This window comes from Rhipicephalus microplus, chromosome 8, assembly GCF_043290135.1.
Source record: "Rhipicephalus microplus isolate Deutch F79 chromosome 8, USDA_Rmic, whole genome shotgun sequence".
Lineage (NCBI taxonomy): Eukaryota > Metazoa > Arthropoda > Arachnida > Ixodida > Ixodidae > Rhipicephalus > Rhipicephalus microplus.
In genome coordinates this window covers 31,718,557-31,746,310 of record NC_134707.1, presented here as the reverse complement: position 1 = coordinate 31,746,310, position 27,754 = coordinate 31,718,557, and the positions used below count along the sequence as shown (strand labels likewise).

Here is a 27,754-nt window from a genome sequence, read left to right as displayed (position 1 = left end):
GGGAGAGTGAACAAAACGTTTTTAGATGTTGTGCCCAAGAAAATCGGTGAAAGGTATTTTGGAGGCGCTGCGTTAGAGTGCCTCGAGCATGCAGCGGAGGCGAACGAGCGCATCAAGCCATGTCACACGTGAGACGTGAGCGCTATGTGGCAGGCATCTTTGAAAACAAAGAGCGCGGGATGCGCGCCCGTCTCGTAGGTGCTAAGGCGTAGAACGCAAGGCGACGGGTTGGTGCCACCACCGCGGTGCCTTAGCAAAGCGTTGGAAACACTTGTCTTTTCGTGAAAGCTTTGCATAAGCTACGACCTTTAGAATAACTTATGTATGCCTTTTCTAGTGAAATCTTGAAGAGAGCCGACAGATGAAAACAACGTAGTGGGATAATTATAAGATGAACAGGTGAAGTGGCTCAGACTGGCTGGCCGACGTTTTGATAGGAGGAGCTATCTTTTTTGAAATAGATAAGTCCTGCTATCGAAACGTCGGCCAGCCAGTCAGGGGCACTTCACCTGTTCATCTTATGATTTTCTCGTAAAAGACAAACATACAAAATATTGGAGTGTTGTTATGGTGCTTCAGATATGAGCAATAGTCGCTTTTCTTTGATAATCGCACAAGTATAAATGCTGAATCTTGAGCAATATTAGTGAACGCTGCGAATGGGGTCAGTCATTTTGGGTATCATTTGGTGCCTTTTAGGGCACCGTTAAGAGCGGACAGACAAATGTACAGACAGACCAAACTTTTTGCGTCAAAGGTCCCCATGAAAGACTAGCATCTTTAAAAGGCGATAATGCTTTCAAAGCTTTCTGGGCTGAGAGTGAACCCGGTCATTAACAAAGATTCTTTTCTTCCAACAGTTAGTCATCATCCAGTTTAACTAGTGTTTCTATGTGTTCTTGTTTTAGCGCATTGAAACGTGTGCGCTCACAAAGGTGAACAATCGTTTTTTTTCTCAGCTGCAGTTATTGTTCGTAGAAGTGCTCGTATTACAGTAAGAGACGGGTTGGCATTTTCGAGGCAACGCCAAGTTACAGTCGGCACAGTAGTGTGTAATCAACTCGCTATATTACAGACAGAAAAAGAAGCTTCAGAGTGGCGCTCAAGCAATGTAGGAGAGCATTTATCAATTTTTTTTGCGTCCCGCTGTGCCAGCAAACGAAGTCCTGTAGCTACGTCGCTTTTTGAGAACGATATGATTGTGAATTGGGTATTGCTTTGGGCAGACTGAATAGCTCATCTGTGTGGTCGTTGCCATATATGGCGCAATGACCTCGTATCCACTGTTATGCTTGTGCGCCGTGCAAACGCTCCACCCGAAGCTATCTGTTAGAGTCCTATAGGGTAAATAGAAATTCACTAGATTTGGAGTTGACTATGGTATAGCGTTACATTTACCGAAGTAAGCTTGTTCTGCATCAAGCTGGCGGACTCGCACCACTGCAGCAATGGGGAAGTGAACGGGAACATCTAGCGCGACCACCTGGGCTAAAAGTTACCGTGCAGCCCTTTACCCCCTCTGTCATGAGATCACCGTTTAAAGATGTATTCACTCGATGTGACAGGTGCTTCTGCTGACACTATCACACCCGTTTGCACTACCGCACTTACAATGTGCTCAGTAGTTCCCAGATCAACTACCCCTTTCCTCTCACTCGTTTTTTTACAACGAGAGCTGTATATGACTCGCAGGAGAAAAATCAAAACAATTCAGCATTGGTGTAATGAGTGGTCTGTGTTGACTGTTTTATCAGCTACGTCATTCGCAGCGTCGGACTCAAGCACGCGTGCCACAGGCTGCGTTGTCACTGACATCGTTTGTCTTGTCACACTCGTGGCCAAAGCACGCGCAAATGAGTATCTACTCAAAGCTTTCACGTAGGTAAGCGACGGACAACTACTAACAGCGCTGACAGTAAAAACGAAAGAGAGCTTGCAATCACCGGATCGATGATGCTGTCTGGGCAAAAAAAATGGCCCAAAAGGCCAAGCGCTCGCAGCAACTAAGTACCGGTTGCCTCGAGCCTTCCAAGCAACGTTAAATTGTGAGCGTAAATGCCAATCTAGGAAACCACGCCACCGAGCTTAGCTAGCGATGCCAAACATTCGCAACCAAGCCCCGATATACTCGCGACGTTGCGGGCACAACTGCGTCAACGTGATGATGACGGTAGAGTGTTCGCCAAACTGCACGCTCAGTTTTGGTGGGAGTTTCTCTTGCGGCAGTTTCGCTTCAGCAGCGACAACTGTGACCACCTGTGGTTCGAGAAGAATACCCTTGATTAACACTTTGCGAAACTAATTTACTCTCTTATTACGTTCCTCCATGACCACAATCATGCGAGGCACAATGTGCTGCATGCGAAATAAGCACTGTGGTAAACCCAAGTGAAACTAACCTCAATAATAAGCAGGAACATGTAGCCAATAATTGGTAAAGTCTTCAGTGAAGCGTCGGGATGAACTTAGTGCAAAACACCAGGGCCGCACGTTTTAGCTTTGGCTGATTAACAATTTGTGCAGAGTGATTTGTACAGAGGATGGTGATTTTTTTACATTCTTGAGCTCAGTGCTCCCTTCGTTCCACCCGTTGAACGCCATTTTTGATGGGGTTGCGACATGGACTAAAGTAGACTTTATGTAATGATAATACTGTTTAAGTATCGTAAACTCTTCGATATTTTGCACTCGAAAACTCCACCTGTGCCTACGCTCATCTTTTTGTCAATAACTAAAGATATATTCTTGTAAGTAAATAAGTTCTGATGTTCCCGCAGACAACCTATCGTACAAAAACCGAACATATAGTAAGTTGATCACGCAATCGTTTTGATTTAAGCCATTGTTATTGCTTTGGGCATGTGTTTCTGGCTGGCCAGTAAAATATTCACTTCGGTATACATGGGAAGTTGTTATTTCTTAATTTACATTTAATTAGTTACTTGTATTGAACCAAAAACGCATAGCTTCTACGCTTGCTGCCTCTTTTTCTATTTTGTTTAGCGTTCGAGAAATACCTGGTGCATTATTATGTGTTTTTGAAAATCAGTGAAGTAGAAAGTTGTCAAGTTCATCATGATGACCCCTCTTGTTGCGAAATCAACTGATCATCATTTCATGTAAAATCAATGCTATAGTCTATATGTTAGTCGCGTGAACAAACACTTACTTTACGACATGTAGCTAAGCGTTATTCTTTTCAAGAGGAGAGAGATAAAGGAGAAAAATTATTGATGGCAAATTCAGGTAATTGAACTCAGCGTGTCGTTGGTTCGAAGGGTCGTGACCAGTAGCTCGCCACGATCATTTCAGACCAGTTAATAACTTGTGCCTCAATATAATGGCCATTTGATACAGTAATGACTCCCATGCCTCACGGGAGGAAGCTGACAGTGCTGCTTTTGGAGGGGCGTTCCCCTACCAATCCCTAGGAAAGTGATTTCGGGTAGCCTTCACGTAGCTGCTATGTCAGCAGTGTGGCTGTATGTTTTTCTGTTATATTTTAGATAGCCGGTGAGGGCTCGGAAAAGTCTGTGTGGATTTTGCTCCAGACCGTAGCCTGTTCTCTTGTGAGGCGTGCACGTGGGGCTACGTACTTTTCAAGAATAAGTATATAATGCCTCATTTTATTTTTTGTGGTGGTTCTTTCCTGGGGAAGTCTAATAATGAGGGTTTATTTAGTAATACATACTTATGTGGGGAGCTTGATTTGTACTTCATGAGCTAAGCTTTCAGGAGTCAGATCTCCCACTTGGTGGCATCGCGGTCGCCATTGCCTTTGCAGTCAGTGGCGCAAAACCGTAACCGGGATGTTGTGTGCGTTCACTCTGAAAAATTACCATAGGTTCCAGACATGCACTAAACAGCGTGACAGGTTTGGGTGCCATAGATTAACCGCAAGTCAGTCTATAACTAAGTGAACAAATACTCCTCCAATGAAAGTAATGACCATAAACACTTTATAACACTTGTCCATGACATTACAATAGTACAACCCTTATACCGATTAGAAGAAGAAGTATAAAAGAAAAGTCATGGCACTAGGAGTATTTAAATAATAAAGGCACATTACAAATGCTCTTTGAAGCATTTTCATAACATAGCTATGGCTAAGTACACTATTACATTCCTCACCTTTCTTCTTCTTAACTGTACAAAATTCACACATTTGCACGATTTCGGTCTTTTTATCAAGTGTTATAACTCTCGCAAGTTAGCGCCTTTGTCACTTTTACAATCCTTTGCCTTGTTGTTCCTTAAGCCTAAACTTAATATTTTCAGTTGCACCCACGTTTTTTTTTTTTTGTTTGCCTAAAAGGAACATTTTATTATCATTTCAGGTTCAAGAAGGTATAAATAAGAAGGGTGTGATGGTAAAAATAAGTGTCGCAAATGTATCTTGTGTAAGTATATTCGAAACATAAGGCCTCAACTAACACTTCACATACCAATTAAATTCAGCTTATTGTAACTCAAGCTGTGAGGGCAATCTATCTGGATACTGCTTCATATTATTCTGATTTATATTGTTCAGCCAGTGATGACTGCTTGTGATATACTGGGGAATATGGTATTGATTGTATGGTATCACATACCAAACTGGTGATATGATTGTCAGAGACGCCATAACAAAGGACTCCGACAGTTTCCACCACCGGGAAATCATTACTTTGCACCCAAATCTATGTGCACGTTTATCTGGCGCTTTCGCCTGCAACAAAATTGTGGCCGCCACGAGCGGGATTCAATCCCATGACCTGCTGGGAAGCACTACAGCACTCACAGGTCGCGGATGTGTTATCGATCGCGTTTGATGCATTGATAAAGGCTTATTCTCTCATCCTTAACCCATTTATCCCTTAACTGAGAAATAACTGCTTATTCCTTCAGCCACAGCCTTTCACAACTCCCTTTGAAGCGCGCCGTAAACGGCATCACCACGCTGAATTCCTAACGCCTTAAAGCACTAAAGCTAGCCTATTCAAGCATTTATCCTTTTCACGTACAATAACCACCTGGAAAAGCTTGCTTTGTAAACATCTGTACAATATGAGCGCTATTGCACAGTTAACTTGTTGAGTTTTTTTTTTAGTTCGTATTCATACTCCTTGTATATGATTAAGTTATATGCAAGATTTGTATTGTTTCTCTGTTTTTTGTTCCATACTTAAAATGTTGTTTCCCTCTTGCCATTATTTTGTATCTCCCGTGCCCCTTCTGCTTGGACCCTTAGCTGGGTCTGCAGTATGTCTCAAATGAAAAAATTAAAGAAAAACATAAATGGCATAAAGTTACGAAGGCAAGGACTAAAAGCTGGAGCCAAGCCATGATATTCATACAGTATTAATCAGCAGTTTTGTACTTTAGAAAGCTTAGGCATAAATAGAACCCACGCGAATAAGAAGATCTGCTTTTCACAGTTTACGAGCATCCCCATACTAAACTTGCCCAGAAGAAGTAAGCAGTTCAGCTCATTCACATCTCATATAGAGTGAGTACACACGACTTCATGACGACGATTGGGCTTTTTTGCGTGACTTCCTTTGCTCAGCTCGAACACCTAGCTTTGTCCAAGCACGTGTATTCTTTTATAGCAATAGCAATTACATGAACACTCTCCACTCGTTTTTGCCGTTGCCGCGTATCTGCGTGCTTCACTGCAAATGTCATCGGATGACTATAGCCTTTGCCCGTCGTAGGACATAAGTGCTTGTCTCATCCGCTGCCACCCGTGATGCTGTTCTCATACCATTTCCTTCCTGGCATGATAAATGAAATGCAGGTTTGTTTGAACACATTTTATATCACCGCATTATCATGCTGGCTCCTCGTGTGTTCCAAAGTTCACGACATGTAAGCAATATTTTGGTGATGTGTGGTACTGTACATCATGAGAGTTTTCATGTTCTTATTGCATGCGAGGGTCAATGACTGCGCACAGTAGCACTGAGGCACTGAAGTAGACGCCTGCCATGCATCACATTGCGTGCATAGTGTCTCATTTTCAGTGTAGCCCAAGAAACACTGGCGTCTTGAGAGATACGTATCTAGGTGCTTGCTAGTAAAGTAACGCACCACCTAATACTTACTAGTGATGTTGCATCTCAGATATGCATAACTTTTGGTTTTTGCGTTATGCGTATTATTAGGATTTACAATGTTCAAAAGTATGAACGAGGCCATCAGTTCAAGATGAATGGGTCTTGAGCTAGTGCTCAATTGTGGATGAATTGTGTGGCAGGTAGAAAGACCGATCAAAATGTTTGTGTGTGCGTCTCGCTCATGTGTGAGTGTGGATCTTGCCGACGCGAGTCGAGCATTTCAGCGGCGTCCCTTCAGTGTCTCAACCGCATTCGGGATATCCGTCGAAAAAACAAACATAGTTGCACGTATACTGTTCCTAAAACGTGGTCTTTGTCGATAAGGTCATGGAGTCTCTCGAAAAGATGAGCGGTATTGATGAGATGCTGTTATTTGCAACTTTCGTGACCTATGGGTGGCGCGTCTGTACATATTCATACAGTATTGAATGCTCATACAGTATTGAATGCTCATACAGTATTGAACGCTTTGAATGAGTGGACCAAAGCTTGCAGAAGGCGTGAAGGCTGTTACATGAGATGATCACCCCGAAAGAGAAGGTGCCGGAAAGTAAATTTCTGGCGAACAGTGCAATTCTTCGCGCTTTGGCTGACCTTTGATTTTTGTTATTGAGAAAGTAGGGGAGTGCTAAGATACTATAATAAGTAAATGATTGTCGCGTAGCACCATTGGGTAGACAACTATGCACGAAATTGTAAACAAGGCACACACGCTCTTAACATTCCAGGCTGTGCGTAATCACGGGCAACGCCTGCTGTGATGTTGGAAAAGTATTTTAATGGGAGCCTTAGTGCAAATTTCTCGGTAATATCAGAAGCATTTTCGGAGACACTCTTTATCTTACAGTTTCGCCTACATGACATTCTGACCCGAAGCCTATTCAGCTCACCTGAAAGCGCGAAGCAGTATCAGCTGATAAAAACATTTTTTTTTCAATACAGAAGCACAGGCACCTACCGAGGCATGTCATATTATCGGCAATATGATTCTAGGGCTATTTCTTTATTAAAAAACACTGCAGAACAATAACAGAATGAAGTCGGCAGGCAACGAATGAAACGAGAGGCAATATTCAAGTTTTACGTATAAGAGGGGACCTTCCTGTTTAACATTTCGGTGTTTAAGAAGTACCATAGATAGCATGGTGCGGGACAAATACGACAAAAGAAGGGCCCTCAGCAAGTAGTACCGATCACACTTTGCTCCAGATGTAAAGGTCATTTAGGCACTTCACACACTCTTCAGATGAGTGAAGATGCGATGAACGTTTTAAAACTGGTTCTTTCAATAGATTTAAGAGGCATAACGCATTCCTAATTAGCTCTGATAATGTTCGCACAGCGACCACGTCTAGCGTGCGAACTGAATGCAAAAACTGCACACTTGAAAATTAATGCAGTCGTACGCAAAATGAGTGCTGCATACAGTCACGGGCCTTGGTTATTTGCCTGCAAAGTTTCACCCTCTTATGCCCTTTGGGAGAGCTAATTTAACCGAGAGGCTTACTGTCCTAGCGCTGTATATAGGCTGTCAGCATCAAGGTTCGCAATGAAATCAGTCGGCTTTTTCTTTTGCTTTATACTTTCCCTTAACTTGAGAAACTCAAAGGGTCATGATAATATCGAGGACATTTACAACGTTGCAAAACGACTACAAACGCGGGTAAACAAGCAGCAACATCTGCTGTTTGAAGCAGGTTCAAAACTTCAATATTCTCAACAGAGCTTCTGGTTGCCACCACTCAGCGGCGCCACGGTACGTGCAAGTTGAGAATTGTAAGCACTTTGAAGTTCTTAGTGGTAATTAGAACAGTGGAACAAGCCAAAAAGCTCAGAGTGAATAAAGGTTTTGTACTTGAGAACAAGAACGTTCAACGGGAAGTCATCGTCCCAATAAGTATACTCGTAAGTGTGTACAGGCGGCCGCCATACGTTCTCGACGACGTGGCCTTTTGGCAAGAGACGTGGTATATCACATGTTTCAGCGCAAAGACGTTAGCCTACGTTTATCCGTACACAAACGGTGACCATACAAATGGCAAAGCCAGCCCCGAACTTCATTTCACTCCTTCGACACCACATAATTAGTACCATGTGTACAGGCGGCCACCATACGTTCTCGACGACGTGGCCTTTTGGCAAGAGACGTGGTATATCACATGTTACCCCGCAAAGAAGTCAGCCTACGTTTATCCGTACACAAACGGTGACCATACAAATGGCAAAGCCAGCCCCGAACTTCATTTCACTCCTTCGGCACCACATAATTAGGACCGTGCCATGCATCGTGTCTGTGCACGTAGCCACAAAGACGGTCACATGGCTGCAGCCTGTTCTTCACGTTTTTTTCGTAGGTTCACCGTGTACGGTTACGCTTTGAATGAGTGGACCAAAGCTCGCAGAAGGCGTGAAGGCTGTTACCTGACTGTCATGAGGTTCTTCGAAATAGTTGAATCAGACCAGCTTCGTTGCGTCATTGACCACAACGTCCATAAAGATGATGGCAAGGGTGTTTTATGTTTCCTTCTCTTTATCAAAAGAACACACCAAAATAGACGCACAACAAAGATGCTATGCAGGAATGCAATGCAGTATTACACAAAAAAATCTCAAAAAGCAACGCACATGCTAAGTCCTACCACATGAACGTCTCATCGATGAGTGCATGAAGGTAATGCGGGGCTCGTCATATACGTAGAGGAGGTGCGGCAGGCATTCCGTGAAGAGCAGGGTGACACCGAGGTTTACGCACCGAACGAGCGGGTAGGTGTCGAAAACAGGGCCTACGAAGTCAGGCAGTCTTCTGAGATGTGCGAACCAGAAACCCCAGCTAGCACTCGGGCCTACGTCCAACATTGAATCTTGTGGCTGCGGTAGTTTCCCGCTGACTTCATGGACCGTCGAAGCTTGACGTCAAGCAAAGCAGGCCACTCCGATTCTTGACCTCTGCCAGGCACTCGGGCCAAACCACGACCATGATGCTGGCGAACTGACTCCACCCGGCTTCCTTCCGTACGAACACCACCTTGCCAACCTGCGTGGTAATGATCGGATCAACTCCTCCACCTTCTCTGTCTAGTCTTCTTTCTCGCACACCCGCCCACTTCTCATTGGTGATACCCGTCCTCATTGGTGATACTGCAGTATTGTGGTATCGCCATGGTGAACTCTTATTGGGCCGCATGCACGTCGATAATTTGTGCCTCGCGGTCTTGTGCTCGACATTACTTGGACGTCATCATTTTCGTTGCTGACACTACTTGCCAGCACCTTTCTAATAATAATGGCAACTTCAAAGGCGCACACTTTAAACGTGCACCACACATCACACCAAGAAAAAGTCTTTGGAACGCAAATAATACGCCGACGCAGCTGACAAGACACCATCACCAAGTGTCCGAAATTTCCCGACGCATGAAGACTTCCCTTCAAGCTCTCCAAGTGGGGCCAAGATATCTGGAACGTATGAAATATTGCGCTCTCGGGAGAAAATGACACGAGCTATGACACCAGATCACTGCGATGACGTCAGCCTGACAGACGCGTACATGACTTACAGTTGGAAGGCGCAACTCACGTCAAACTGACCATGCGCCAGACAGGACAGGCATCGATGAACAGCCCGCTCCGTCGCAACATGAACGCTTGAGTGTGAGTTCCGCGAAAGCCCAGAATGATTTTGAACGTGGGTGCATTTCTAGTCGGGCTATGTCAGACATCGGCGTTGTCCACAGCGGTGTCTGGTATAAGTCTGGGTGCCAGCAGGTGTTATATCTCTCCTCTCACTCCCTCTGCCAAGCAACAGCTGCGGGCGCGTGCGCCTATTCTGCGCCTATCTATCGGCGAGTAAATGCAACTTGAACACAGGAAAGAGGTATTGCTATAACAACCGGCCATTCACGGGAAATTAGAGTTAAGTTACAGTTGGGCATTTTTCCTGCTCAATGAAAATTGATTACTCCTCCCTCAAAGCATGTTGGGGGTTAGAGACATGCGGCAAGCGGGGTCGCTATGCTTCTTCTTAATACGAATGCCGGTATTTGAAGGGGTTTTTTCACGTCCTGTGAACCTAATACTTCTTGGGACGTAACAAATATGTACATGATTGACATCTCTTCCAAACTTTCGTATTTGGCGACTCTCTCTATAAACGCTCAAGTTTTTGTGCATGCGGTGATGGTAAGTTTTGCACTGGGATCAGCAAGATGGATCTTGGGCGTACGCTAACAGCATGGGGGAACTCCCATGCTTTTGATGAACAGTGAAGCATAACTTGAAGGAGATCTTGTGAATGATTTTTAAAATAAAAACAACAACTTAGATACCTACAAGAATTTGTTGGACGGTCACGCGGACGGACGCACAGATGAACGCAGGGACAGACTGACGGATGCTTCGCCCCACCTATGATCCTTCACTCCGTGTATATGCTGTAATGTTTCGGGAAAGGTTTCACATGAAGGTTATTTTTTTTTATTCACAGATGCGTGTGAGATGCGTGTGAGCACAGGAGTTGTTTTCATGAGCGCAAAGCCGAGAATTGGTGCTCACTGCCTTGTTGACACGGAATTCCACATTTTAACAGTAGATGTGCAATCGAGGCAGATTTTTAATGTATATGCGCCCTTATCGAAGTCAGAAAAAAACAGACTCTCTAAAAGTGTTAAATTGTTTACTCGAGCCGATATGATGGGTGCCTGCCGGAACTTTCCATTGCGTGCTCGCTACCACTCGAGATGTCAGGGATCCTGGCCATGGAAGGAATAATTTTAGGCCAAAGACTTCAGCAATTTGTAAAACACGTGAAGCTTGCAGATGGATGTTTAACTGTGAATGGAATCAATTTCGTCGTAACCCCTGCCTGTTGCATTCACCAAAGCCACATTGATAGAGTTTATGTGACCAGCGACTTCATACTGAACCCACAAGCATGTGAGGTAGTTTGAGCTTTCAACTAGAGAGCAGAAACTCAGTGATCACGCTCCGTAACTTTTGACCCTTATCCCTACTACAGGAACAAAATTCCCAAACTATAGATGATGCACCTAACTATTCTTCATGATGAAATTATATCCGTGCTTCAAATTGGGCTGGCGGCCTCATTGGTAGAAGTGGGGTGCATAACTCCGGCACTGACACCACTTGAAACCATGCTGGTGCATCAGAGCTCAGCAGGCAGGACAAGCACGCCACGCTCACCTCATGGCCAAGATTATTCAGGTTCTCCGGCGCATTGAAAAATGAAAGATATCGGTTAAACACGTTCGCAGTACTCGAATACAGTGAAGCACAAAATTAAAAAGTATCGAAATCTCTCAAGGCGGACGTCTCGGGCTGCAAGGCTCGAAAAAACACTCCACTAATCGAGAGACTAAATCAGGAACTTGGCCTTTGCGCAAAAAAAAAAAACATGATCATTGATGCCCGCACTACTGCATCGATAACGCGCTGTCAAAATTGGCAGATCCCTCGTACAGTTAAAATCTATGATATGCGAAGCACGAGTGAAGAAGAATGATATGTCACTTTAAAATCAGCACAATGTCACGAAGTTAATGTAAATTAGGCCCTTCATAGCTTGTATGTCATGATTATCATGTTTGCGCCTGGCGTTTTTGTTCGTCGTCCATCCACGCCACGTACTAAGAAACTTGGTATATGTGAAGTTCGCGAATCGGCCGCGAGCGCGCTATGAGTGTAGCATGTAGTCATGTTTTACCTGATTATCATGTTTCGACGTTTCATTTACATTCGTCGTCCTTTCACGTCACGAAATAACAAATTTGATTTTTGTGAAGCTAGCGAAACGGCTGGGAGTGCATCATGAGCATGGTATGTAGTCATGTTCTTACATGACACGCAAGGCATGGTTATCACGTTTGCACCAGTCAAATAGCTTCGTCATCCATTCACGTCCCGTAAGACCAAATTTGGTTATGTAGAGCCAGCGAAACGACCGGGAGTGCATCATGAATGTGGCCTGTTGTCGTGTTCTTACATGACATACATGTCGTGACTATCATGTTTACCCCAGTCATATACCTTCATCATCCATTGACGTCACATATTACCAAATTTGGTGTATGTGAAGCTAGAGAAACGACCGCGAGCGTATCACGATCATGGCATGTAGTCATGTACTTACGTGACAGGCATGCCGTGATTATCATGGTTACACCAGTTATATACCTTCATCATCCATTCAAGTCGTGTAATACCAAGTTTGGTGTATGTGAAGCAAGCGAAATGACCGTGAGTTCATCCTGAGCATGACATGTAGTCATGTTCTTACATGACACGCATGTCATGATTGCGACGTGAGAGCCCGTCACTTATGTTCACCATGCAGTCATGCCATGCCATACCTGTTTTGCGATGTGTGATGTGAACGAAACCTCCCCAAGACCAGCAGGACCATAACATGTAAACCATAACATACGTGTCATGATTTTCATGTTCCGACTAATCAGTTATGCTCGTCATACAGTCATGCAACGTCATACCATTTTTAACGGAATAGTGTTAGAGAGAACAGCGTGACATGTAGTCATGTTCTTACATGACGCGCATGTCATGATTGCGACGTGAGAGCCCGTCACTTATGTTCACCATGCAGTCATGCCATGCATACCTGTTTTGCGATGTGTGATGTGAACGAAACCACCTCAAGACCAGCAAGACCATTACATGTAAACTATAACATACGTGTCATGATTTTCATGTTCCGACTAATCAGTTATGCTCGTCATACAGTCATGCAACGTCATACCATTTTTTAACGGAATAGTGTTAGAGAGCTCATGCCGAAGAATTTCCACCGCCGGCGTCGGTCCCGTTGGTTGTGAATGAAAAATTGTTCGTGAGCGAAAAATCTCGTTACATAGACCGCAGCGGGAGGCCGCTACTTGTCCACGCATGCACGTGTGACAACACAGAAAAAGCCGTGCTTTCGAAGCAAAAAAAAAAAAAACGGGAATAAATGCTCAAGAAAACGAGGTGCGGGTGACGTGGTTTCTTTGCCCCTGCCACCCTTTTCAGCTTAGCTCCTAGCGCTTTCATCGGGACGAGAGAAGAAAGAATGCGGCTGCAGCATGCGACAAACCTTTGTGTACTCCACTTACACTGCACGGATTCTTAAAATTTTTGCGTCGTTAAATTAATGAGGGAATAAGCTCTTGTGAATTTATTCTATGGTTACTTAAAAAAAGTGTTTCAGGACCCCTTTAGCGCATTTTGTTCGCAGGTGTGACGTCGAAAACGAGCCCATTCGGCGATTTGTAGGCTCATATGAGAGGCCTTCAACTACGTCAAAAAAGGCCAGGATGGTGCAGCCATCACCTCTTAAAACACACAGAAACTTTCAAACAGCTCTAAAAGTAGATAACAATGTCTATCTAGTGGAAAACATATAATGCCTTTCCAGAGGCGTCACATATAATAAATTGGTATTACGCAACGTGAACGGACGACGCAGGTAAATGACCACCCAAACATGATAATCACGACATGCATGTCATGAAACAACATGAATAAATGCTACGCTCATGATGCACTCGAGGCCGTTTCACTATCTTCACATATGCCAAATTTGGTATCACGTGACGCCAATGAATGTCGAAGGTATATGACTGATGCATACATAATAATCCTAAGATGCGTGTTATGTCAGAACGTGACTACATGCCACAGACAAGGCGCTAGTGCGCTTCGACATGACGTGGTGCACGTGCTCGCAGGTGTTCATTTCGTCGCACCACATCGGCTTTGGCACACTAGGCGTCGGTCCTGCTATATACTCGCAGGCGCATGCCGCACTGCGTTGCGTGGACGCATGCGAGTTTCAGCGCGTCCTGCGTCCCTCCGCCACGAAAACAGGGAGACGCAGTGTTGTCGGGGTAACGCATCGGCATAGAGTAATGTTACTCTATGGCATCAGCGAAAACTGCAGGACGTCGCATTTCGCACCGGGTGCTGTCGGGCCGCGCCGACGGACGCTGGTCGCGCTTGGCGTCAGACTACAGAGTGCTCACGTTTTGCTAACGTAGCGTCACTGTGCCAAGCGGGGGCGCTCGTCAACGCTACGTTGGTGTATGTTGGGTTCTTCATGATGCGCTCGCGGACGTTTCGCTAGCTCCCCATATACCAAATTTGGTGTTACTTGACGTCAATAGATGACAAAATGTATGTCTGCTGCAAACATGATACTCCTAACATGCGTGTGATGCAAGAACATGACGACATACCACGCTCATAGCGTGCTTGCGGCCGTTTCGCTAGCTCCACGTATGATAAACTAGGTATCATGCAACGTGAATAGAGGACGAAAGTGAATGGCACATCCAAACATGATAATCATAACGCGGAAGTCATGTACAGCATCATTTACACCCACCTCGTAACGTTGTGCTCACTTTAAAGAGACATATCAACCTTTCTTATTTATGTTTGCATATCATCCATTCCCACTGTACGTGGGAATCTGTCATTTTTTGCTAATAACTCTGAGCAGCTTCTCAAAGAGCAGGGTAAATAATTCTTCTCCAACTTAGCGTACATGGCCTTCGCGCGATCGCAAGCGTGGAAGCTTTCGCAGGCTCTTGATCTCGTTCAGTGTAGTGAAACACCACCTGCTAAAAAGGCTGCTCTGCGCGACCTTGGCGCGGAACTGACGGAATCTTGGGCAGAAAATCCTCCGGGTGAGTCACTCGAGCAGTCACTGGAGTGGCCCGTCGCCGAAGCGACTGGCGCTGTCTCTGTCGGCGGAGGAGACGACATGACGCCAATGGATGAGAGCGAGAGGGGTGCTGCGCTTTCGCTTGTAGCGGGAAGTTGGAGTGAGCTGCTGAGGGTAGATCAAGAAACTCTCATTCGAGAGCAGTTCGAGAACTTTTCGATTAAAGCGCTAATAAAAAGCGTAAACTTAGGAAACAAGAAAAAGAATGTTTCTTTTTTGAGAAGGCAGGGCTCCTGTATCGGATCTACCCAAATGTGCAAGGTCGCAAGTATGAGCAGCTCTTGGTGCCACAAAAGTATTGTTGCGAACTATTGAAAGTGGCGCATGAAAACGCGTGGGAAGGACATCTTGGCATAAAGAAGACCAAAGCTAGAGTTTCCCTTGAGTTTTATTGACATAAATGCTGGAAGGATATCGAAGACTTTGTACTCTCACGTGACACTTGTCAGAGAGCGGTGAAATTCATGGACAAGTGGGAGGCACCCATGAAGCTTGTGCCAATATTACAGAACCTTTTCGGCGCCTCGTAATTGATATCGTCGGAGTAAAGGCAAGGTTGTCGGTGCATCCTGACGGCTCTCTGTGTAGCGACAAAATTTTCAGAAGCGATACCACATAAGGAGCTCAATTCCCCCCATGTTGTGGATGCACTGCTATCTATATTTGCACGCGTCGGATTTCCTTCTGAGATCCAAAGTGACAATGATAGTGTCTTCCCCAGCTGCCTTACTTCTACCTTTTTGGATAAATGCGAAAGAAAAGTAGTGCACAGCTCGATCCACCACCCGCAGTCTAATCTGGTAGAGCGCATGCATTCCGTTCTGAAACGGATTCTGAGGGCTCTTTGCTACGAGCGCAAATGCGACTGGGAAGCGTGTATTCCTCCCACTATGTTCGCTTTGAGATCAGCTCCTCATAAGAGCACTGGTTTTAGCCCTGCACAGCTTGTGTATGACAGGAGTTTGAGAACACCATTGGAAATCCTACGCGAGTCTTGGGAGGAATTCGATGAGTACCCGAATGTAATTTTAAGTTCTAGACCTCCTTCAGAAGTTTGCAAAAACAAAATATCTTGTGCAAAAACACATGAAAGCTGCTCAAGTGTTGTCGAAGGAGTACTACGACAAATCGGTGAAGAAACGTACCTTTGAAGTTGTTCGCCAGAAGCCCAGTAGCTCTTGCACAGCCTTCTTCTGTGATGACCAGTCATGACGATGGCGCAGTGTACTTTCTTTTGACAGCGGCTGGTCATCTAACTTGTTTAGTGTATTAGAAAGGCATTGTTTTTCTAGGTTATATATAGGCTCGTGCACTCCCGAAGAAGATTTATCATGGAAAATAAGTAAAATGGTGACAAGTAGCACACCGAGCAAAGCGGAAGAAAAATAACTGCACAAAAAATGTGAACGAAGGCACTTCGATCACATACCTGACGAGGTGAGCGAGTATCAATGGTTAAAAAGATGGAAGGCATTGCTGAAGTGTGGGAGGTGAGCACAAAGGAGAGTCATTCCAAATGACCACTGTCCAAACTGCGGCAAAAGTGAGGCGGCACAACATGCTATGATTGAGTGCGGTGGCGAAAGGCGTCTAGCACATGGTGCAAAACACCTTTTTGGCTTTCGAACAACCCGGATGAAAAAAGAACATGGGCTGTTTGCAAGACTTGTCTTTACAGTGACCTTGTACGTACTGTATGGCGGCGGCGCTGTTTCGTGGAAATACGGCACAATCCTCATAGGGATGTCTATCCCGCGCTCCACGAAATACGGCTCATTGTGTGAAATTGCCTCGGTGAGCAGCTTGGAACACACGGCGAAGATATTTTCCTTTGATGATGACCTACATTGTTTTACAGTAAGGAAGGGGCAGCTGGAATTTCGAGTTGTTCCATACTAGCTAAGCGCCCACTCTATTCATCAAGCATCGCATACAAGAATTTCTTCGAAATGTGAATAAATTGGTTCATTTATTCTTCTTTTAACTTGCAACATTCAAATTGGGTATAGGGTGGGGTAAACTGAGACACGTAATAAAACGCGACATTTTGCATTTGCAAGCCTCTGTGAATAATAGAAAAAGTACTTTTCTTTGTTTGTATTTTTTCAGCGATAAGTGCTGGCACTTTTCTACCTATTTATGTGTAAATGTTGACGTTTGCTCACAGAATTCACACAAAAAAGATTACTCTGGTGGTGTGAGTGTTTTAGTGAACCTTAAAAAAGTGTTGAAATTCTTCGGGGAAGTTTAACGATCCATGCGTGGCGCGGCTCCACTGTCAGTAAAACAATTCAAGTACTTATTCTGTTACTTTATGCTACTAGCTACACATGACACTAAACTTTTAGTTCATTTCGTGCCCGGAAACAAAGCGCAAATGTTTTTTCGTTTAGTTCGGGCACGTGAGAGGGAAAAAAATGCAACAGAAGACAATGAGTTGGAATTGAAAATGTCTGATGTTATTGTATTATTTGAACCATTCATTTGCACTAATTATATAATATCATTCATTGTGTAAGACGGTTATGAGCTACAAGAGAATAATATATAGAGCTTCCTTGAATGAAAACGACCTGAAAAAGCAAACATTGCCGTTCAGGACAGGACTCACTTCATTGGCGCTGCATCCAGTTTGTTTCGCGTTTCGAAAGATGATCTCTCTTGGCGCGCGAAAAACTTTGAAGAATTACTCAACGTGTTCTCAAAGGCATTTTCGAATACAGGTTTAGCATCATTTCTCCAATACTGATATTTTATAAAAACAAGCTGTGAAAAATCAAATTTTAGGATTGTTTCAAGGCCAGGTTGAAGAAGTTGAAAGCCACAAAAGGCCCATACAGTTCTGCATCAAAATAGCAAAAAAGACAAAGGAGATGTATCAGTATCGAACTAGCCTCATATTAACAAATAACCAAAGATGTGCAGACGTTCAAAAAATATAACATTAGCACGCACACAAAAAAGACAGGATGTTTTTGATATGCAAAGAATTTTGAAGCAGTACGGCTGAAGGTTCTGGATGAACTCAATGCGTGAAGTGCAAGTACTAAGCTTATGAAGACTATGCATGGACCCACGGAGGGATTTTGAAGGGTTTGTAATGAAAAAAAAAACTGGGAGAAAAATGTTTCACGATGTCTCGTTTTGCGCCACGTAGTGTCTTGTTTTGCCCCACATGTTGCTTCAAAGTGAGACATCCGGTCAATTTTTATTTCTAGTTAAAATAAACTTTTTAACAGTGGCATCATGGCTATATTGATGAAGGGCATACCTTGTACCCAAAGGCAAGTTTCTGTATTGATGTTTTATGGCCAAAAGTAAAGTATAAAACATATTCACTATTTACACTTTTTTGTCGCACTTATTCCATTCTACCCCAAAAAGAAGTAAATTTCTGTTTTAGTGCTCAGTTGTAAGATTTGTGAGCCATCAGAATTCTGATTATGTTCGTGGAGCAGGAACACGTTTTTATTGAAGAGGAAACAATGCAAGCACAACTGGTTCTTTCATCATGATTTGCGAAGTGTTAGAGGCTTGTTGGCGCCGAGATAATGCTACCCGTTCGGCGAGGTCACCACGTAATGTACTTGAAATGGGAGGGACAAGAATCATCGGCCTTCACGGGGCAATTTCGGTAAAGATAGGAGTGACTATAAAAGATTTCCCAGCCGTCATGGGCTTCAATGACTGTGACAGGTCGAACACGCAACCATTTTATTTTTCGTTTTGAAATTCCGCTTCTACTCGTTCGTAAGGAGAAAGTTCGATGGCAGCAGCCGCAAAAATTACCCCAGAACAGATGGGTGCGAACAGGGAAATTCCAGCGGGTAACTCGCTGCCAATGGAGCAGCTTCCGTGCTATCGTCCCTGCTGAATGTCTCAGTATTCACGCGACAAAGTGTTCCTACTGCCTGAAATGCACTGCTTTGCTGTGCGTATGTTGGTGTCACATTTTATTAAACATTTTCTTTTTCACAGCGTGACAAACTCGCCAAACACCACCGGTATGGGAAGTACATCGGGAAAATAAATGGGAACAAAACACTGAGAAGATTAATTAAATATGCAGAGTCTATGAATCACTCAAATGACTCAATACATTATCTGTTTGTTGCGTAAGTATTGTTAACTTTATCACTACTCATTGAATATTGCCTAAAATACTGTATATAAATTAGTTATTTTAGAGAGTGGTAGATTTTAGCAGCATGGGGCCCAAAAATATTGTCAAAAATGGCAAATACAAATAGACATACAGTATACAATATCCGCTTGCCTTTTACCCCGATGGCGTCGTCCTGCGAAACATAGTATGATAGTGCCATCCTAACGCCAAAAGGCGTTAAAAACTAGGCAGCATATTTGAATCTCTTACTCGGATGTGTGACTGTTTCAACGTGTCCGCCAGCTTCTTTCTTTTCAATAAAGCACCTGCGTTTCGTTGAGCCACTCTTGGGTATAAAGGTTATGGGAACACAATCAGAACCAATCTCGTGAGCTTCAAAAGTTACTCACTTATGAAACACGTAACAATGAAGATGAAAGGGCTGGAAGACACAAGCAAACATCTTAATTTTACGAGCGAAGAACAAGCGTGGGGCTTGTCTAGAAATCACGAGAGAACGAAAGCATCACACCGAAAATAACAGGGATGCACCGAAATAACAGGGATAACATGGATATACCACTTGACGTAAATGCTCAAGAGAGAGTTCTCAAATGTAAGCCTGAGCTTCAGCAAAAAAAAAAAAAAAATCTGGCTCTCTGCAAGAGGTGTATATTATCTAAACTGTCGCATGGTCACTTATCAGGGCGGCTCGCGATTTATACCAACCCATTAAGTCGGTTTCATAGTTTAAAAAATTCGGCATATCCCACGTACCTGGGAATCGGCGTTATGTGAAACATGTAAAGGGAAAGAGAACATGTTGCAATTTATTTTTAGGAGCGACACGTCATTAAATGACGCTAAATATATGGACAAACGTTGTACACAGAGACATACGTTGAAGAGTTGCAGATGTGTATATAACCAGTTTTTTTTTTGCACTTGCACAATGAAGTCGATTGGAACATGTGCATTAGCAACACCAGAAGCTGATATGAAGCACTGATACTCGCGAGGATGCTTGCCCTAGACACCGCTACATAAATCAACTTCAGTGCATGGCACCTAAACAATTGACGTTAACACGACGTGACAGCTGCATCAAATGATATGTGGGGTTTAACGCCCCAAAACCGTCATATGATTATGAGAGACGCCACAGTGGAGGGCTCCGGAAATTTCGACCACCAAATCTGAGCACACGGGCCTACAACATTTCCGCCTCCATCGGAAATGCAGCCACCGCAGCCAGGATTCGAACCCGCGACCTGCGGGTTAGCAGCCGAGTACCTTAGCCGCTAGACCACCGCGGCGGGGTACAGCTGCATCAAAGGAGTGCATATGTACTCCTTTGGGTAAGCAGCACTTCCACCACTATTAACGTTTCACGAAGATTAGCGTCTGTTTGACTTGTATTTCCGAGACCTGGTGCAGCTCTGTGGTAGAATGCTTGACTGCCACGCAGAATGCTTGGGTTCTATATCTGCTGGGACCCTGAAATTTAGAATTTGCAATAGTCGGGAGTCAACGCTACCTATGCCTGGTTTTTCTTAACACTGACATTTCTTCTATGCTTTCGTTGGGTCGACGCTACTGATGTCATGTATTGCTTAAGGCTCACGCGTTAAAATTGCTCATGTGTGTTCTCGTCATTCCTAGGTAGATACTAAGTATCAATCACCTGTGGCACATACCGCATACCAGCGGCACATACCCACCCGTGCATATGTGCCACTGCCTGGCTGCAAGTGCTTGACGACGTGCGTGACGGAATCGAAACATTATTTATGTCTCTGCCATCGCGTCATATTCGTCAAACCATCCTACCCTCCCATGCTAAATTTGGTTCATGCCAAGCTAGATAGATAGATAGATAGATAGATAGATAGATAGATAGATAGATAGATAGATAGATAGATAGATAGATAGATAGATAGATAGATAGATAGATAGATAGATAGATAGATAGATAGATAGATAGATAGATAGATAGATAGATAGATAGATACGCTCAAAGTCGCCGAAGCTCACTAAGAAATGTTTTGCATTTCAAAGGCACGAGACAATTTCGTCGCGGCACACAGCTTCCCACAGGTGGTGACAAGCGAAGACTGACCATGTGTCTTACAGGAGAGGCTCTGATTGGTGGACTGATTTGTGCACGGCCAGAGACAACAACCAAATATTGGCTTACCTCCATTAGCATTTTTAGGTACATGAGTGGGGAGTCCCCAAACTTTTCCTATGGCAACACCCGGAGATGATTAGGTGGCAATTTAATGTCGATGAAAATAATGTAGAGAAGCATAGACTGTCGGCTGGAAATGCATCATATTGACAAAACTTTCGACACTTTAAGGAATGTCATGATTCTGAATCTTCCTCAAAGAATCGATCTGCAAGACAGAATACTACTTGGGGAAGGATGCCGGTCATATTACAAAGGCCGAAATTCTCACTAACATCGACAAATACGAAAGGTATATAAGAACGGCAGCAAAGTCTGATGCAGTACTTATGCATGACATATAACTGAATGTGGAATTTCATCGATGAATCATGACGTTGATTTGTGGATGTTATTTTGTCGTTCCCAAATGAAAAATGCTGCACTGCATCAGCAAAGCTGCAATCGCCTCCGAAAGGAAAACGTACTAATTTACTGGAAAACTCCAGAGGAGCCCCTTGGAGCAGGAGGAACTTGCGTATGGGGTAAAGAATATGGCTTGTACCAAGTTTGTTCTAGGCAAAACTGCACTTTGACTAAGTATATGACGCGATCCAAGCCAAAAGTGAGCCGGCTGTTTCCTGAACATTTTTAGAGAAGCGGATGATATCGCTCAATAAAGACGTGATCAAGTGGATTGGTGGCCTAGACAAAGGCTGAGTGTACTGGTTGGCCATTCATGTGAAGTCTTGCGATGCTGACAATCTGCGCAAGCAAAGTTGTATTCCCGCAAAGCTGCATGGATTCCGAGGCAGCAGTATGGTCGTTAGACGTAGTTGTAGGTCTTATGAACTCCGGCGCTGGCTCTTCTCGGCTCGACAACAAAAAATGGCGAAACATTTTGTGCGTATGGGGAGCCGCACGACTAGTTCGTACCTCATGCCGAGAGACAACCAATCTTAGTGATAGAAAGTATTGTTTCAAATAGCTGCATGGAAAGCGGGGTGACAAAGAGCTTTTCAGGCAGGAATGAAAGTGAAGTCATTGACAAATTGTTGACTAGATGTTTGCTTCGAGGACACATCGAGTAAGTTTACAGTGACATGGATGTAAGCGAGCCTGCTGAAAATACCATGCCAGAAGCCACTCGCCCGTGACATCGTTTTCCCATTTGAACACTCTAACGAAATTTGAACATCTAGTTACCTGTTCCGTTGAAGATTTCCTAAATATACCGGGGGGGGGGGGGGGGGGGGTTGGTGATGCCGGTAACAAGAATGGCCGGAAGTACTGATTGCTTGATGTCCATTAATATGCTAATGTTGTCGATGAAAATGAAGGGTCCAGGTTAGTAATTTCAGAATCGTTCTTGCAATATGTCTGCGTCAATGAAGTGCGCCATGATTTCTCCACTGTGTAAACGTCCAGGAACGTAAGCGAGTGATATGAAGAGCAAGCGTGAACAACACTGGACATTAGGTAGCCCTATTTCTGAAAACCTACAGTTCGTGTCAATAGGCTATGTGACACTGTGCATTTCTTATACATGCATCCACGCAAGGTCATCTATGATTGATTCTGTATACAATGTTGCACTCTCTATTTATGGGTGGTGTGGCGCGTAGTATACATCTTCACGAAGCTAAGTGCGGCACTCAATTGACGAGGATGGGACAGGGAGATCATACAGACAACGCTATGCCTATCTCCCACCCTCGTCAGTTTTGTGCTGCACTTAACGTCGTTATTAACATAATTCACCAAAAAGGTCAATGATCCACCTTTACTATAATTATACATCACCACACATGGTGTATGTATGAACTTCATCCGCGCTACAATATTATTTCGTGATGCTAGGTCGGCTAATCCATGCTGTGGCTTCTGCCTTTGAGGTCAATCACAGTCTTTCCTGCGTATCCGTAACCTTTTTACGTCAAATTTCAGCATTGATGATTTACCTTAGCTGAAAGAGAGCTATTCAGAATGTTAGCACAAAACAAATGTATGATCGCATCCAGGTTGAAGCCCTGTGCTAATCAAGTGCCATGCCTTATTGCTGAAGACGAACATTTAGACAAATGCCTACTTTGTTTCTTGCGTTCCTCTCATGCGACTTTCATATATCGATTTGAATTAGAGGCTAAATATTGCTTTAACGGGTATTTATAGTGAATATAATTGCATATTTTTCACGTTTGTGCCTAAATTTCTATAAAAGCCTCAAAATGCCTATTTTCAAAATCAGTGTAAATGTGAACTCTATTTAACCTCGAATTTTGCTTTTTAGTACAGTTTGAGAACGTTATTTATGTTGACGGGCAAAACTGACCTTTCGAAACTCTATGCGGTGTAAGCTAGTTCTCTAGTTCAACAAACTTTTAGGAACAACCACAAGCAGCCATCAAATGTGTCGTGCTGGCCACCTTAGTCATGTCGTAAGTGAGTGCAGGAGCGGGAAGTGAAGAAAAGAAGACGATATTTATGGTACTCTAAATGGGAGAACTTCCTTGCGTATATAGAAGAATTCGAGAGGAAAATAAAGGCTCGAAGAAAAGAGGTGAAGAACAGGAGAGTGGCGTCCATAGCCGAGGACGCAGCGGATGGCTTTTATAGCCAGTTAGTTTTCCAGCCCAGTGTTCTCAAGATTTAATCACTTGAGTGAAGACATGAGTGTAGTGGGGGCAGAGAACAGGGCTTCCGCAGGAACATGAACAACGAATGCGAAACCATCGAGCGCCGTCAGGGGAAAGTAGAAAAGTGAAGCTTGGGTAGAAAAAAAATATAAGCAGATGTACACGTGGCATATCTTTTGTTTGCAATTGATCTCTTCGAAAGTGCTTCACCAGGTCACATGAGATTGATTACACTAGATGGTGTTGCACGCCTAATGGATATATTTGTACAACAAGCATAGTTCAATTGACTCATTATGACCCGCGAAAGCGTCATGAGAGCAGGTGAGCTTGCAGCATTTGCCACTCGCCCCGTGTAGACTTCACACTCCGAATCCTTTTGCAGCCCTCTTAGGTACTGGGGCAACTAGAAGCCGGAACATCACACAACGCAAATGCATCCACACTTATATGCGCATGCGATGGCCAAGCCAGGTAATCAGACAAGTGGTGTTGAGTCGTTTCAGCGTTTTCTGTAGAGTACAGGTTTTTGCTGCGGGGTGGATCCACACATTTGGAGAGGCTTGTATGAATCACCTATGTTTACCACGATACATAGCATCGCACCACTGGAACTGTTCTTAGGAATCGGTTCACCGAAACTACGTCAGGTGTTGTCAGGGCTCACGCCGGCACGCCCGCAAGAATGGCGAGAACAGGAACGCAAACATGATGGAGGTGGTCTAGTGTCGCATCTCACTCGAATTTAAGTGAATAATAATAAGAATAATAAAAAGGTGCGCAGATATGTGTATGTTTGAACATTTAAAAAAACTTTCATCACTTTGTTCAAGAAATAGATTGCACAAACTACATATTGTGACTCGATTAATTTTAGCGGTGTCACGTACAACTGGGACGTATTCAGTACCATATTGAGTACCATACCTTCTGCGTTACCTGAGGCCGGTAGCCAGGAATATTTTCGGAGGAGGTGGGGACCTGTTGTGAGCCCTGAAAAAAAACAAATTTCAATAATGAATCGGTAAAACACACACCTACATCCAAAATTCACATGCGTGAGGGGGACTGGTCTCAAGGTGCACCTTAATCCATCGCACCGACATGCACCCTCCCCCTTCTTGGCTACGGGCCTGCATTCTCCATCCTAATAGGGCGCGTGCTCATGAGATGAAGAACAAGTAGTATTCAGTCCGACATTTCACTTTCATCTGGGGAGCGCAATATTGAAAATCTTAGCAGAAGTGACCATGAGTGCCTAGCGCAAGCCTTACACTTGCCAGCTCGAAGTTCTCAATTCTTGTGAGGGGCCCTTTAAGCAAATACGAGGATAAAAGACACTTCTGGCTTTCTAGAAAACTGGCTATTTGTTCCTGCGCTGCCCATCTCCGCCATACCGAAAGGGACACAGGAGCGAGTGTTTTTTTATGATAGATACTGAGCTCACGATATTTATGAATAAAAGGAGATACCGTTGATTGATATATGAGGTTTAACGTCCCAAAACCACCATATGATTATGAGAGACGCCGTAGTGGAGGGCTTCGGAAATTTCAAACACCTGGGGTTCTTTGACGTGCACCCAAATCTGAGCACACAGGCCTACAACATTCCCGCCTCCATGGGAAATGCAGCTGCCGCAGTCGGGATTCGAACCCGCGATCTGCGGGTCAGCAACCGAGTACCTTAGCCACTTTGCCACCGCGGCGGAGCAAAGAAGAAACCGTGTTCTGCAGACATTGCGGGAAAAGCGACAATTTCGCATAGCTAAGATAATCGATTGGCGCCTTCGTGCCATCGTAAACTACATAATTTTTAAAGGTCCATCTTTAAGCCGTGGGTCAAGCGTCCGCGACGTATGTAGTAGTAGTAGTAGTAGTAGTAGTAGTAGTAGTAGTAGTAGTAGTAGTAGTAGTAGTAGGTAGAAACCTCTCGTCTAGTCCTTGAATGTTCGCTGGATGGCGGTACTTCTTTATGAAGAATATATGATGAAAAGATGCGAGATGGTGGTACTTTGAGTGTTTTCTAGAAGGATGGATGGAAGAAAGCACGGATGTACACACAGACAAGCAGACGCATGGATGGACGGATGGACGGATGCACAGACGACGCGTGGCCGTACGCAAGTATGGACGGAAGCAAAAAGGAACGGACGTACGGAAGCGTGGATGGACTGACAGACGCTTCGCTTCTCCCATCCTAATTCACTCTGTAGATATGCCGTGTTTTTTTCTAAACAGAGGCTAAGGTACAGATTTGTTGCTTTCGGAGACACACATCATAAACATCGCTCTTTCAAAATTTCAAGTGCCTATTTTTGTGTTTTCAGGGCATAAACCTGTGTTTTGCCTGCCTATTTTGGGCACCTAAAACGCGATTTTTAGCTCCTTAAATCCGGCCTCTACTTATGACGAACGCAGTGTCGCGATGAATAGTGATGTTTACCAGTTTGCTTCTTTACTTTGGCCTGCTTCTCTTAAGCCCTTCATAATTTTCTCAATATATTGGTCCAATGAAGCGGCACGGTATTCTGTGCGCCGCTAGTTATTGGACTACTGAAAAAAACTATAGCGATGGAAATTACATACTTTCTAAAACTAAAAGATCCCTGGAAGGCTGTCAACATGCAGTTAACACGGCCCGTCTTGCAAAATGAACTCGGTAGACTCACGATACTTACAGAATTGTTCTCAGCGTGGATGAAGTGCATTTGCCGAGATATTGAAGCCTTCCTATTCGATGATAATATTAGGACATATAAATCAGCTGTACTTTTTGGGAGAGTGTTCACTTAAAAATCAGACATGAAATGACAAGTGATCATAAATGCATGCAGTACAGCCAACGCTACAGATTCAACATAAAATATTACCTGCATATATATGACGTCTTATCTAGTCAAACAAGTCTAGCTGTACTATTCTAGGAACAGTTAGGCATAAGAGGTAAGGGAGAGCACCTTAGTAACCTGTGCTTCGTTGATGACGTTGTATTGCTGAGAAACTCAGGGGACGAATTGCAACTCATGATTACAGAGTTAGACATGGAGAGCTGAAAGGTAGGTCATAAAATTAATCTGCAGAAAACGAAAGTAATGTGCAACAAATTCGGAAGAGAACAGTGCTTTGAGATAGGTAATAGTGCACTTGAAAGTGTAGAAAACTATCTCGACTTAGAAAAGGTAATAACCACGAAGCCGAACCACAACACTGAAGTAACTAGAAGAATAAGAATAGGGTGGAACACGTTTGGCAACCACTCTCAAATTATGACAGGTAGATTGCCACTATCCCTCAAGAAGAAGGTATATATCAGCTGTATCTTGCCGGTACTTAGCTACGGAGCAGAAAGCTTGAGACATACACATAAGGGTTCAGCCTAACTTGAGAACGACGCAGCGAGCATTGGAAAGAAAAATGGTAGGTGTAACCTTAAGAGACAAGAAGAGAGCAGAGGGGATTAGGGAACAAACCGGGGTTAAGAAAATCATAGTTCAAATCAAGAAGAGGAAATGGGCATGGGCCGGGCATGTAGCACGTAGACAGGATAACCGCTGGTCATTAAGGGTAACCAACTGGATTCCTAGAAAGACAAGCGGGTTAGGGGGAGACAAAAGGCTAGGTGGACAGATGAGATTAAGAAGTTTGCGGGTATAAATTGAGAGCAGGAAGCACAGGACCAAGTTGACTGGTGGAACATGGGAGAGGCCTTTGTCCTGCAATGCAAGTAGTCAGGCTGGTGATGATGATTCTGATGATGATGATGATGATGATGATGATGATTGTCACAAGTCTCGTTAATTAGGGAGGCAATCGCCGGGCTAATTCCAAGGGCCGAAGTATCGGCCCCCCGAACCGCACCACGAAAGCGTGGACAATTTAGAAGTGGTCCTTTTTGGCGCGCCAGCGGACGCTGGCTGTGGCCCAAAGAAAAAGTCAGAGCCGAGAGTTGATAAACAAACAAAATTATATTCTCAATAATGGCGGATCGAAAACAACACACGAGAAT

General features: G+C 44.0%; 1 protein-coding gene across 1 annotated transcript in view; it reads left to right on the top strand.

The window, feature by feature from the left end:
• Positions 1 to 27,754, top strand: part of LOC119165754 (uncharacterized) — a 73,058-nt gene that overhangs the window by 8,596 nt on the left and 36,708 nt on the right. The window contains exons 3-4 of the mRNA XM_075871461.1: positions 4,341 to 4,403; positions 18,814 to 18,950. Of these exons, the coding sequence (XP_075727576.1) occupies positions 4,341 to 4,403; positions 18,814 to 18,950 (200 nt within the window). The remainder of the gene's footprint in view (positions 1 to 4,340; positions 4,404 to 18,813; positions 18,951 to 27,754) is intronic.